The sequence below is a fragment of the Halichondria panicea genome, chromosome 10 (assembly GCF_963675165.1).
Source record: "Halichondria panicea chromosome 10, odHalPani1.1, whole genome shotgun sequence".
NCBI classification, from domain to species: domain Eukaryota; kingdom Metazoa; phylum Porifera; class Demospongiae; order Suberitida; family Halichondriidae; genus Halichondria; species Halichondria panicea.
Genome location: NC_087386.1, coordinates 2,470,971 through 2,485,260, shown reverse-complemented (window position 1 = coordinate 2,485,260; position 14,290 = coordinate 2,470,971). Strand labels below are relative to the sequence as shown.

Sequence of the window (14,290 nt, the reverse complement as noted above, 5' to 3'; positions counted from 1 at the left end):
GCTAGCTGGACGTACATACTAGCTAGCTAGTAGCTAGAACTAGATCTAATATAAAAGTGCATAGGTCAACTATTGCTGTTGCTGAGTCAGCTCCTTGTGCAATGTTTGTAGCCTCGATCATATCCCAGGCTAGCCTCGATTCCAGGCCGCTTGAACAAGGCGCTGGAATCGAGGCTAATCCCAGGCCTCTCTTCCTAGGCCTTGTGAAGGAGGCTATTGTGCATGCTGTTGAGCTGCAACATGGAGCAGATCTCAGACTTTTTCAGCTAGTTGCAAGGAACCAGCCTTACCTCCTCTCACTCTCAGTGCAGTCTGGGTAGGCATTGTGATTCTTTCATGTAGTACCAAGAGTGCATGAATGTAGATGCAGTATACATCCTTTTGTTGATTAGAACGAGTTTTTTGATTAACTTTTTCATATTCAGTATTCACTTATTAATATGACAGTTCAAAGGTAAAAGTGTGAGCAAATTGTAAAAAAGCAAAAAATTTCGCCTCCGGCGAGGCGGGAGGGGAATGCTCCCCCTCCCACACCCACCCCCTGGGTGGCTCTGCCACCCTCGTACGGGGCTTCGCCCCTCTCTACTAGCCCCCCCTTTCATTTTTCCTGGATCCGCCCCTGCTGACAACAGAATATTGATTTCTAAATCTTGATTCAAGTTCACTGTCTGACCCAAGTTCACCCAAGTTCACTTCTGACAGCAGCATCAAGTTTCTCCCACATTTGGATTATTTCACTTTCACTTCTGACAGCAGAATACTGATTTCCTCCACTAATTTCTCAACTCTCAAATCCTGGTAAGCACTAACTTACAAATATCATATAACAGTCTTTACATGCAAAACTTTACTAACTTACAACAAATATCATATAACAGTCTTTACATGCAACTTTTCTTACAGGCTATGCCTTTGACGAAGGTTTGCTCCCACTGTTTGGCTGTAGGTCATGTAAGACGGTCCATTTGCACTGACTGTGGAAACCCATTCTTAGTGAAGCGATCAAAGGTGAGTAAAAAATTGGTTGTGAGGGAAGCTGAAACTTGTGAGCAGAGCGTATTGCGTAAAGCTAAGGATAGGGAACGTAAATATCTAGCTAGAGCTAGTGAAACTAAGGGTCAGGCTGTTGTGCGTAAATGTTATAATACCCGATCCATGTCTCGAGCTAGGGCTAATGAGACGGAGCCTCAGACTGATGTACGTAGAACTAAGAACACTGCACACACGTCTCAAGCTAGAGCTATGGAGACAGAGCCTCAGACTGATGTACGTAGAACTAAGGACGCTGCACACACGTCTCAAGCTAGAGCTAAGGAGACAGAGCCTCAGACTCTTGTACGTAGAACTAAGAACACTGCACACATGTCTCAAGCTAGAGCTAAGGAGACAGAGCCTCAGATTCTTGTACGTAGAACTAAGAACACTGCACACACGTCTCAAGCTAGAGCTAAGGAGACAGAGCCTTAGACTCTTGTACGTAGAACTAAGAACACTGCACACATGTCTCAAGCTAGAGCTAAGGAGACAGAGCCTCAGATTCTTGTACGTAGAACTAAGAACACTGCACACACGTCTCAAGCTAGAGCTAAGGAGACAGAGCCTCAGACTCTTGTACGTAGAACTAAGAACACTGCACACACGTCTCAAGCTAGAGCTATGGAGACAGAGGCTCAGACTGCTGTACGTAGAACTAAGAACACTGCACACACGTCTCAAGCTAGAGCTATGGAGACAGAGGCTCAGACTGCTGTACGTAGAACTAAGAACACTGCACACACGTCTCAAGCTAGAGCTATGGAGACAGAGGCTCAGACTGCTGTACGTAGAACTAAGAACACTGCACACACGTCTCAAGCTAGAGCTATGGAGACAGAGCCTCAGATTGCTGTACGTAAAAATGCTAATAAGCAATCTACATCTCGTAAGAGGAGTAACGAAACTCAGCAAGAAATTGTTGAGCGGAAAACAAAAAATAGACGTACAATGTCTACTATCAGACATTGTACAAAAACAATTGATGTTGTAATTGATAAGTTTCTCACAAAGGTGAGAACTGGTCCTGATTTTGTCTGTACTAGCTGCCACAGAATGTTGTATAGGCATACTGTAGTGCGTTTCAAGCCTTGTAAGTACACTAAAGCTGACCCCGACCTACTCGAAAAGCTTTCTAAGCATGCACACTTCAGTAAAATCGATGGGAACCAGTGGGTGTGTAAAACATGTGATGGTTCAATTACCAGAGGTGTCATGCCTGCTCAAGCTAAAATCAATGGTATGGAACTAGACAGTGAGCCTCATGAGTTGAAGTGTTTGAATGCACTAGAACGTAGGTTAATTGCATTGCGTGTACCATTTATGAAGATGGTAGCACTCCCAACTGGAAAGCAAAAGTGTATACACGGCCCAGCTGTAAATGTACCATCAAAAGTAGACACCGTGTGCGATATCCTTCCAAGGTTACCTTCAGAGTGTCAGCTAGTTCCACTAAAACTAAAGCGTAAATTGTCCTACAAAGGACATTATCTGTACGACTATGTATCACCAGAAAGATTGAGTAATGCTCTGATATGGCTGAAAGCTAACAATTCATTGTATGCACACATTAACATTTGTGATGATTGGGTGACAAATGCAATAGCAGATGACCAGGAGCTGGTAATGAGCATGCTAGAGCAAGACGAGCCTATGCATGATAGTCACACCAATGAGCCTGAGCCCACCAAACTTGATGCCAATAGTAGTATTGCTTTAGACCTTCCTACCACTAGCGCTGACATTTCCCATACGGCTAGCAGCGGGGATTCCATATCAGTGCATTCTCAGCTATTAGGTCAATTTGTAGGTGAACACGGCTTAGTGATACACGATGTGCCAGGTGATGGCAACTGCATGTTCAGCTCAGTTTCATATCAGTTTCAACATCTCGGGCATGACGTCAACGCCAGTACCCTAAGAGAAATGTCTGTAGATTATTTGACCGACAACGGTGACCGATATAGCCATTTTGTACATCAGTCAGTAGACAGCAATGATGGTTACAATGCTGGTTACAATGCTGACAACGAACCCTTAGACGAGGAAGACTCACACATTGCCTCGCTTGCAGACCCAGAGGAGCAGCGACTCTTGCGCTGGGGTAAATATCTGCGCAGATTGAGTGACGGTGCTTGGGGTGATCACATTGCTTTGACGGCAATTGCCAATCTATTTAGTTTGAAAATTAACACGTTCACTCTCAATCGAAGTGGTACAAATGTTGTCACTGTAAATCCTTGCGGTGAACATGAGGTCAACATAGGGCTTATCATGCAGTATCATTTCGTCGGTTTAGATGCACCTACAATACCTGTTACCACCCCAACATTGACCAACTCTAGTCTTGCCTGTGCAACTATTAGGCGTGACAGTGAAGTAGATCACATGAGTGACCCCCAACCTATGGTAGTCGATGGCAATCAATGTACTAACGTCCAATTTGGTACTAACAGTAATGATCCTGTGTCAGTATGTGCTGAAGTGTTAGAAGAATTGGTGCAACAACATGGTCTAACAGTACATGATGTTCCTAGGGATGGTAACTGTATGTTCAATTCTTTTGCATATCAGCTGAAATCTTTGGTTCAGAATTTATATGGCAGTACCCTAAGGCAAATGTGTGTACGTTATTTGGACGAACATGGTGCTGACCATGGCCACAGCCAGTTTGTACCCCAGTCGAATGAACCTTTTGATCAGGAGGATGCATACATTGAGTCAGTTGCAGACCCTGTAGTACGGCACGACTTACGTTGGCAACAGTATTTGACAAGGTTAAGTGAAGGTGCTTGGGGTGACCCCATTACATTAGCAGCTGTGTGCCAGCTATTTAATCTTAAACTTACAGTGTTTCATTCATATCCAGATGGTACACGTGTCGCTACTTTACATGAATTTAGTGAACATGAAATTAAACTTGGTCTACTTATGAAAAACATTTTTGTGGCCCTGGACGAGCTAACCGTACCTACACTATCTGTTAGCACTCCCACACTTCCAACCACTGTTAGTCGTACCTGTGCCACTGATTCCAGTACAAACGACTGTAATGGAGACATAGAGATTGATGATTTAACAATAGCAGAAGGCGATCAACATACATTAGAAATTACCGGTGGCACACATGCTAGCATTCTATCACTTGAGAACCCTGAACAGATAGTGAGTGTAGCACCAGCTGAAGGCCAGAAACCACTGTTTATTATGTCTGACCCACAGTTTGAGTTAATGTGTAACCCTGACAAATTTTGCTTTGGTACTGGTGGTTTTAGCAAGCAAAGGCCTAGAAAACTAACGTACAGAAAGTATTTCAATGCACGGTTGTTAGACATTGACGGGAGATTTTCTCGAGATTTAGACTACTTGTTTGTAGCCCAGTACATTGTTGAGTGTAAACAGGTGCTGGACGATGGCAACAATTTTGCATGGAGACAGAAACCAGCTAGATCGTTTACAGCCTCACAGGTGCGAGACTCAGCATTCCTAAGTCTACACGTACGTACCGACAAAGCATACAGATTTCTCAAAAATGTTAGAGGTTCGCCCCCGTATTACCAGCGGACATTTTATGATTTGCTAGCAATGATAAGACAGCTGGGTACTCCCACGTGATTCTTTACATTGTCGGCAGCAGACATGAAATGGCCAGACATTATTCAGATTATCGGTAGGCAGTACGGTCACCACTTTACAGATGCACAAATTGAAGCAATGTCATTCGAGGACAAAAGCAAATGGTTGAGGTGCAATCCTGTAACAGCAGCTAGGCATTTCCATTACAGATTGACGACATTCTTTCAAGATGTTATCAAAAGTAAAGCTAAGCCCCTCGGTGAAATAGTTGATCATGCTATTAGAATTGAGTTTCAATCTAGGGGTTCACCACATGCTCATTGTGTGCTTTGGGTTAAAGATGCTCCCCTGTATGGTGTCGCCAGTAACACTGACATATGTGCATTTATTGATCAGTACGTTACTTGTGCAATCCCAGGAGACGAGTGTAGTAAACTGAAACAACAAGTTCTGGCAGTACAGCAACACAGACATTCTAGCTACTGTAAGCGACACAAGTCGTGTAGATTTCGCTTCCCACACCCTCCCAGTGCTAACACAGTTATTGCAGAGAGCTCCCCTGATCTAGAGCACGTTAAACAAGCTCAAACGGTATTAACTAAAGTACGTAAAGTGTTACCAAATTGTGCTGCTAATGCAACACTTGATGATGTGCTTAGTCAGGCTAACGTTGTAAAAGACGAGTATTTACAAGCATTGGAAGTTACAAACAGTGGTACAGTTGTGCTGTTGAAGCGTACACCCAGCGAGCAGAATGTCAACAACTACAACCCCTCTGTAATGTTAGCTTGGCAAGCCAATATGGACATTCAGTATATGTGCTCAATGCCTATGCTTGTGTAGTGTATACGTAGCATCATACATTATGAAGACAGAGAAATCTATGGGAGCCTTACTTAAGCAAGTTGCAGCTGAAGCTAGAACAGATGAGCTTAATGGCTAGTCGTGTGTACGCATGTGTGCAGCCTTTGCAGCTCTTTTGCTAGTCTTGCAGCTACCAATAGCTATCGTGGTAATGTAGAGCTAGCTACTAAGTAGAGTAGCAACACTCGGTGAACTAGTTTGACTACGTGCTCTTCTGAAAAGGCTGCAATGGCATTCCAAGTAAGCAAAACTAGGCATAACTCGACAATGAAGCATTATTTTGCAAATCCACGAATTAAAATCCAAGTAAACATGACTACACTGTAAAAAATGTAGTGTGCTGAGCACACTTATGGTTGCCATTGAAGTGTGGCCAACACACTTGCTACACTTGAGTGATTTTTATAGTGTGCTGGGCACACCATATAAAAGTGTGAACAAAATAAAGTGTGTGTAGCACACTATTCGCGTAGCAGAGAAAGTGTGCATGGCACACTCGCACATGAATGAAAATTAACATCATTGATTCATGGAAGTTTTGATCACGATCTTTTCCCTAATTTGGCAATGATCTTGATATCTCTTTCTCAATGCCTGTGATATTTGTATACATGTATAATTATTCATGCTAATCCATAACATCAACAAGATAGTTACAATCATAATTATAGTTTTCTACTTATACAGAATCAACACGGATCAGAGAATGTAAAACATGACTGTGCATAAGAGATTGAAAGAAAAAGAAATGAACTGTTTTGAAGCCCAACACGTCTTAGTTCCTTTCAGCCATCCACTGCAGGGGATAAAAAACAACAACATCTCAATACTAACCCATGATGAACTGATAATCAGTTATTTTGATAAAAGTGGAGTATAATAATTGCTTTTCGAGTGTAAAAGCACTGATATACAATTAATGCCCTTGAGCACATGCTGCTTTGGTTACAAAGCATTAGTATAATTGTGTAAATAAGGAGGCAGTTCATTATTACCTGAGGCGCTGCTCTTTACTGATAAGCGTAAAACTAATAAATAGGTAGCGCTTTAGCTAGCTAGTGCAAAGCTACCTAAAGTGTAACCTGAATTGAAACTTCATTTGTACAAGCAGATGATTATTAGCACCACGGTGTGCCTCGGTAGAGGTGCCAAAGCTACATAATATTAGTAGATGGTCCTTGTGCAGCTGTATATATATAGCAGTCTACTGTGTCGATCTGTACATGTTATAAATATGCTAATAATTATTGATACACAACTGATCATGATAGTACCCCAAGATTGTGTAAATACCCTAACAAAGACCAGCAAGTAAAAGTGGGCTTACTTGATCTGCAAAAGGATAGCTAACAAATCCAAAGTCTGTACGTGTTATGGACAAAAATATGCTAATATTGATACACAACTGATAGTACCCCAAGATTGTGTAAATACCCTAACAACGACCAGTAAAAAGAATGAAACGGCAAAAGTAAATTAGGCTCACTTGAAGGATGGTTAGGAAGGCCTATCTGTAAAAGGATAGCTAACAAATCCAAAGTCTGTGCGTGTTATGGACAAAAATATGCTAATATTGATACACAACTGATCGATAGTACCCCAAGATTGTGTAAATACCCTAACAACGATCAGTAAAAAGAATGAAACGGCAAAAGTAAAATTAGGCTCACTTGAAGGATGGTTAATTAGGAAGGCCTATTTGTAAAAGGATAGCTAACAAATTCAAAGTCTGTACGTGTTATAGACAAAAATATGCTAATATTGATACACAACTGATAGTACCCCAAGATTGTGTAAATACCCTAACAACGACCAGTAAAAAGAATGAAACGGCAAAAGTAAAATTAGGCTCACTTGAAGGATGGTTAGGAAGGCCTATCTGTAAAAGGATAGCTAACAAATCCAAAGTCTGTGCGTGTTATGGACAAAAATATGCTAATATTGATACACAACTGATCGATAGTACCCCAAGATTGTGTAAATACCCTAACAACGATCAGTAAAAAGAATGAAACGGCAAAAGTAAAATTAGGCTCACTTGAAGGATGGTTAATTAGGAAGGCCTATTTGTAAAAGGTTTGTACGTGTTATAGACAAAAATATGCTAATATTGATACACAACTGATAGTACCCCAAGATTGTGTAAATACCCTAACAACGACCAGTAAAAAGAATGAAACGGCAAAAGTAAAATTAGGCTCACTTGAAGGATGGTTAGGAAGGCCTATCTGTAAAAGGATAGCTAACAAATCCAAAATCTGTACGTGTTATGGACAAAAATATGCTAATATTGATACACAACTGATAGTACCCCAAGATTGTGTAAATACCCTAACAACGACCAGTAAAAAGAATGAAACGGCAAAAGTAAATTAGGCTCACTTGAAGGATGGTTAGGAAGGCCTATCTGTAAAAGGATAGCTAACAAATCCAAAGTCTGTACGTGTTATGGACAAAAATATGCTAATATTGATACACAACTGATCGATAGTACCCCAAGATTGTGTAAATACCCTAACAACGACCAGTAAAAAGAATGAAACGGCAAAAGTAAAATTAGGCTCACTTGAATGATGGTTAGGAAGGCCTATCTGTAAAAGGATAGCTAACAAATCCAAAGTCTGTACGTGTTATGGACAAAAAGATGCTAATATTGATACACAACTGATAGTACCCCAAGATTGTGTAAATACCCACACAACTACCAGGAGCACATTACAGAAGGAGCAGAGCGTCTTACCTCGGGAATCACATCTCGATCTCGTGTATGTTTACAAAGCATGACCTTATATGCAAAACCGCTAAGTTCTGCGGGCAGTGCTAATTGAGCTGACGGTGCACTTTTACCACAATAAAAGTGAAAAGCAGCTAGCTAGCTATAGGCTTGGTAGTAAGCTCTGTCTTCTAAGAACAGTGGCGTAGCCAGAGGGGGGCAGAGGGTGCTCCAGCACCCCCCTCTGGCATCAGACTCTGCTCCACAAGTTCCTTTTACTAACTAGTTGATATACTGAAGAGCTCGATCACCTCAAAACTCCACCTCCAACTAGCTAGCTCCACCTCCAAATATTCGACCAAGGTCCCCCACAGAGTTGCAGAGCAGCTATCACCATCATCATCATGTCACTCTTTGAGTATTTTCAGTTGAGCCCAGTTCACAGAGCAGCACTGCAATTGCAAGTGGTTTGCCACCCTGTTCTGCTAATTCACAAGCAGAACCTGGTTAGCAGCTGATTTAATTGTCACAACTCAAAACAATGCCGTACAGGACATCTTCAGATGAAGATGTGGCTAACCACCAGGCCTCAAAGCAGCAGTACCCTCATTTCTTTAGCCAGATTGCGTTAGAATCAATCTCAGAGCATGTAACAACCAAAATTTTCTGGGGGAGTGCCCCCAGACCCCCCCCCCCCGTTGGGGCGCGTTTCACACCGCCAATGCACTCTGCGCACTGGTAATTCTGACAATTCATTCATCCAGCACCCCCCTCTCTCAAATCCTGGCTACGCCCCTGAAGAACCCTAGTGAGACTCTCTACTGCAAAAACAAACGCCTAGTATGTGTTAGTCTAGGTCTAGCAAACTTCTCTGTACAAAGTGACTGGATATGCTCCTCTTCAGAGTTTTCTGTACCTTACCAATGACAGTCTATCCCATGATGTATACCATCATCCATAAGGCCTAGCTTTTCGTTTTGGCTCTTTCTGGCTCGACCTAGCTCTCCTCCTGCTGCACTACATACAAAATCTGTTCTTAATGATATTTACAGGCTGACCGCAGTCTGTAATTTATGCACACAGTACTTACACACAGTACTTATAAGGCAATGCGGCGTTTAGGAAGACACACAAGATGTGATTTCCAAACCCATGTACAGTTAGACGCTCCTTCTGTACTACTACTAACAACAAAAGTATCTTAGAATACACAATTAAACAGACTACTAAGCGGGTTCATGACATGAATTACAGTACACACTATCAGAGGCAGAAATAAAATGTATGCATGGACGATTGAGTTGCAAAAAACATGCTGTTCTACAACCTATTAACAGCTGCCTTTTTTTTAAAAAACTATTGTTCAAGATGTCTGAGAGAAAATGGCTATGCCCATCCTGTCATCAGTTTGCTGCTACAACACTACTTAGAGTTTTGACTCACATCAAACAAGTACATTCTTTGGAAGCAGGTTTTCATGTAACATGTGGATTGAATCAATGCCCCAAAACATAATTATGACAACTTCCAAAGCTACAGGAGACATCTGTATTGCAAACACAGTGACGAACTCCATCCCACAACCACCAATCCTGATCACGAACACATTGAACAAGAAGACGACCATGAATTCCTGGAGCCTGCTGCAGACGAAGAAGAAAACTCAAGTACAGTTCCAGTGTGCGATAGCACAAGACAATCGGCCCTATTGCTATTGAAAACAACAGTAAAGCACAAGGTGTCAAAAACCTCACTAAACGGAATCATTGAAGATGTTTCGATGTTTTATGAAGAAAGGACACAGTCTCTGCAGAGTCAGCTAGGTTGCTTACTTCACAAACGGGGTGTTGAATTCGACAGTGAACTTGTTGCTGTATTTCAACAGCCACGACTAACAACACCATTCTTGGAACTCAACACTGAGTACTTACGACATCAATACTACAAATCACAGTTTGGTTTCATTGTAAGTTAATATACCATGTATGGCCATAATAATGTTATAGGTTACATGCACAGCGGGTGTTGATGCCAAACATGAGGCTACTAGATCGAAATGATCGACTATGATTGTTGCTAAAAGGATGCCAAAGTTCAAAGTCTATAAAATTTATTGCAGCATTTTTTCTTACTTTTGCAGCTATAATGTACCAATAGCTACGCACCGTTCTCTCTTGAGATACCTCACTAGCGCATTATAAGATTGAATAACTAACACCCAATGCAGGAGCCTGTTGAGCACAAACTGGATGTTGGGCCAGCAGAGACAAACTCCAAACATGACTATATATATCTAATTCCAATTCTTCGTCATTGCAACTCCTGCTTTCAGACGAATTTATTTTGCATGAGGTAAGCATTATGACGAAATGTAATTGTACAATAATAGTATTACAACTTTTAGGTACAACGTGGACATGAACGCTCTGATCACCTACTAGGGGATTATTGCGATGGGACCTACTACAAATCACACCCACTTTTCATGAACAATCCGGAAGCACTCCAGCTAATCATCTACTACGATGATGTAGAGGTTTGCAATCCACTTGGGTCTAAAGCTACGAAACATAAGCTAGGTAGAAATACACAAGAAATTGGCTGTTTCAAGAAAGTATCGAGCTAGGCGGAAGAGGGTAAGACTTTTTATATACTTTTTTGTGCAGCAATTACATGCACTCACATTTGCAGAAATTTGAAAGTCGTTCTCTGGTTGTAAAGCCTGAAGAACTGGTGCATTGGAAAGGTGTGACGATTGATGATATGTCAGAAGAGTCTGATGATGCCGATAATGGAAACAACATCATCGTGCACAAGTTCATGTGGTGTTCTGAAGGTATGTAATTGGTCCGTATTTCTTCGCATTCGTATCTCAGAACCTACTAACAGCCTGCACTTCCGCTGGAGCTCAAAAGATGTGCAAGGTAATGAAGTACTTGCACAACAAATTTCAGATCTTAACTCAAACATATAAGATAGTTTCATGCCTAACATATTTTCCAATGTACACATATTCTAGCAGCCATTTTGGAATGATGATGTCATATGATGTAACAGGTGGTGGTCCACTGGAAGCGCCAATAGTTGAACTTTCAGTACCTGCACTCAAATTGATACAATCACATTTAGTTTAGAGGATATACACAAAAACGTAAAAAAACAAAAGTTCTACTCTCTTTGGTTGTTGCACTGTACATATTCACCTTTATGAGGTACCACACCCTTTAGATCTGAGGGGAAACCAGCGGCTGACTTTTTCATTGTACCCACTACGAATACGTCATGCTTACGTAAGTATACAATCAACGGACCAGATGTATAAAAGTTGTCCATGTAGACCACATGATTCATTGTATGAAAAGGCTCACTAATTGCTTCACTACCCTCATCAGAAGTCCCTTCTCTGACACCTTTTTCCCGGAAGAACCGGTGAGCCTACCACTATACACATCAAACGTACATAGATACCCACAACAAGAACAAGAGCAGCACCACACCTTGAAACCTAGCCTTACAGGCTTTCTGGGCATATGAATTTTACCCCCTTTTCTACCCTTGTACTTAATCATCATTTCATCTACGGAAAGCTCTTGGCTAGGATGATATTTGGCCAAGTAGTTTGTACTGAGCGTTTCCAAAACTATGTATCTTGCTTGTTATCTTTTTGCTATCAACTATGCATGTATTGTCGTCACAATGGAGATAGCGCCGCAAGGATTTAAATCTATTGAAAGGCATGGTGTCCTTAACAGCCTGTACTCCTAAGAGCCGATTTGTGGACCAGTAGTCAGTATACTCGGGGAGCCTATGAGTACCCATCTCCAGTATTATGCCAATAAATACCCAGATCTCGTCTCTATGAGTACCCTTCCAACTTTTAGCTCCACACTGTGTGGCATACAGGTTTGTTTGCTCGGCTATGTGCTCACACAAGCTATCTGGCCACAATAGTTTCACAAAGTCTATGAACGCAGTGTTACAGGGGTCAACTTTATCTGCAGCACCAACTACACCCTTGAACTCGGGATATTTCCCAGTGGACTTAGCTTTTCGTAATCCATCCTGCCTTGCCAGCTTCCTTCGTTTCGGAGTTGGAGCCATACCATCCCCACCAGCTTGTCTCCTCCTCCTCCTCCGTCTTCTGTGTCCTCGTCGTCACTCGCGTCTACATGAATAGCAACTGTCAAGCCACACACACACACACAGACAGAAACGCGAAACGGGAGGAGCCTAATACACCACAGGGACTATGAATATCATTATAGGAGCGTTGCGAACACATACTAGTGCTATGAATATCATTAAGTGCTGGGGGTACAGTACAGCAGAGGAAAAAGCTCGTCCACATCAAAGCAGTGTGGGAGGAGCCTAATTAACCACAAGATAACTATGAACACCATTATGGGAGCGCTCTGACCACATAATAGTGCTATGAATATCATTAAGTGCTGGGGGGTGGGCAGTACAGTACAGTACAGTACAGTACAGCAGAGGAAAAGGCTCGTCCACTTCAAAGCAGTGTGGGAGGAGCCTAATTAACCACAAGACAACTATGAATACTATTATGGGAGCGCTCCGACCACATAACAGCGCTATGAATATCATTAAGTGCTGGGCAGTAGGGCAGTACAGTACAGCAGAGGTCGTCTTCAAAGCAGTGTGGGAGGATCCTAATTAACCACAATACAACTATGAATACCATTATGGGAACGCTCCGACCACATAATAGCGCTATGAATATCATTAAGTGCTGGGGGCAGCACAGTACAGTACAGCAGAGGAAAAGGCTCGTCCACTTCGGTGGGAGGAGTCTAATTAACCACAAGAAACTATGAATACCATTAATGGCTGGGGTACAGTACAGTACGGAACAGAGTACAGCAGAGGAAAAGGCTCGTCCACTTCGGTGGGAGGAGTCTAATTAACCATAAGAAACTATGAATACCATTAATGGCTGGGGTACAGTACAGTACGGAGCAGAGGAAAAGGCTGCAATAAACCACACGAACCTTGCGTGGAGGATTAGGCAAGTAAGCAAAAAAGCAACCGTAGAGATCGAACGACAGTGTGCTAGGTACACACTTCAGTAGGCAGCATGTGGTAATGAGTTACCTGAAATATCTGTCTCAAAACAGTCATCACTGCAGTCATCCTCGTCCTCCTCAAGCTCGCTGCAGTCATCCTGGTCCTCTCAAGCTCGCTGACATAAACAACCAGCTAGGGGTGTTAAGTTACACGCTTTTCAGTTGGAGCGTTCTGCTTACACACTAGGTGTGTTGTTGTGTACCACAGAATAATAGTAAAATTATTTTATACTATACTACCAGACTATACATGTATAACGGCAGCCTTTATAATAATTATGTCCGTACCTTTGTTTCCTGAACAAGTAAGTCGAAGTAAGTGCCAATACCCTGTGTTGCACAAATTATACTGGTAAAAGACTTGTAATTGTACCAAGAGACTTATAATTATCTGTATAGCTGTGCAGCTTACATAGTCAGACACCCAGCACCCATTCCTCAGTCTGGCCAGCTCTTGTTGCATAGGATCTGGATCTGCACCACATATATCAACCATAGTAGCCATTCAAATTCACCCACGAGCACCATGCAATGCTAAAGAGCGCAGCACCCTAGCCGAGATTTACTGAGCATGCCCAGTGCAACTATCTGCCTACATAATAACAAATTGCGAAGTGGAAAGTGGGCACAAAAAAAAATTCGCCCGGCGCGACATGCCTATCTGCCTACATAATAACAAATTGCAAAATGGAAAGTGGGCCCAAAAAAAATTCTCCCGGCCAAGCTGTGGTGCAAAGGTTGCCGTAAAATAGCCTTGTCCAAACATAATTATAGTACCAATACTAAGGAACTGTAGAGTTGCCATTAGAAGCTTGCTCTTGATTAAGGCTGCATGTGAAGACAGTGAGATTCCAGAATAGAGTTACGTTGATGGAAGTATTACCACATGGTTGATGATAACCTCATGCAATTGAGTGGTTGCCAGTAAGGAAACTCTTGAATGGCATTGCCATTATCGTAGTCAATATATTTTCTTGCATGACGTTAATTATACTGTATTCATGCAGTTTACGTGCAATAA

The 14,290-nt window shown here is 42.0% G+C and overlaps 3 protein-coding genes and 1 pseudogene across 4 annotated transcripts in view; 2 read left to right on the top strand and 2 right to left on the bottom strand.

The window, feature by feature from the left end:
• LOC135342161 (ER degradation-enhancing alpha-mannosidase-like protein 3) overlaps positions 1-14,290 on the bottom strand; it is a 118,522-nt pseudogene that overhangs the window by 41,928 nt on the left and 62,304 nt on the right.
• The window catches only part of LOC135342222 (vesicle-trafficking protein SEC22b-like), a 61,414-nt gene that overhangs the window by 24,503 nt on the left and 22,621 nt on the right, over positions 1-14,290 (top strand). The gene's annotated exons all lie outside the window — the stretch shown is intronic.
• Positions 1,501-5,210, top strand: LOC135342429 (uncharacterized). Its single transcript, XM_064539159.1, has one exon. The coding sequence runs from the start codon at positions 1,501-1,503 to the stop codon at positions 4,645-4,647; it is 3,147 nt and encodes a 1,048-aa protein (XP_064395229.1). The 3' UTR covers positions 4,648-5,210.
• Positions 6,073-13,823, bottom strand: LOC135342230 (uncharacterized). Of its 2 annotated transcripts, none has more exons than XR_010396793.1 (5): positions 13,682-13,817; positions 13,558-13,599; positions 13,298-13,402; positions 9,102-12,350; positions 6,073-6,268 (listed from the first exon to the last, which is right to left on the bottom strand). XR_010396793.1 is itself a non-coding variant. In XM_064538931.1 (5 exons), exons 1-4 carry the CDS (start codon positions 13,772-13,774, stop codon positions 12,228-12,230), a joined length of 363 nt encoding a protein of 120 aa, XP_064395001.1. In that variant the 5' UTR covers positions 13,775-13,823; the 3' UTR covers positions 6,073-6,268; positions 9,107-12,227. The 2 variants fall into 2 exon arrangements, 1 of the variants encoding a protein (XP_064395001.1); XM_064538931.1 differs by having other exon boundaries at positions 9,107-12,350; positions 13,682-13,823.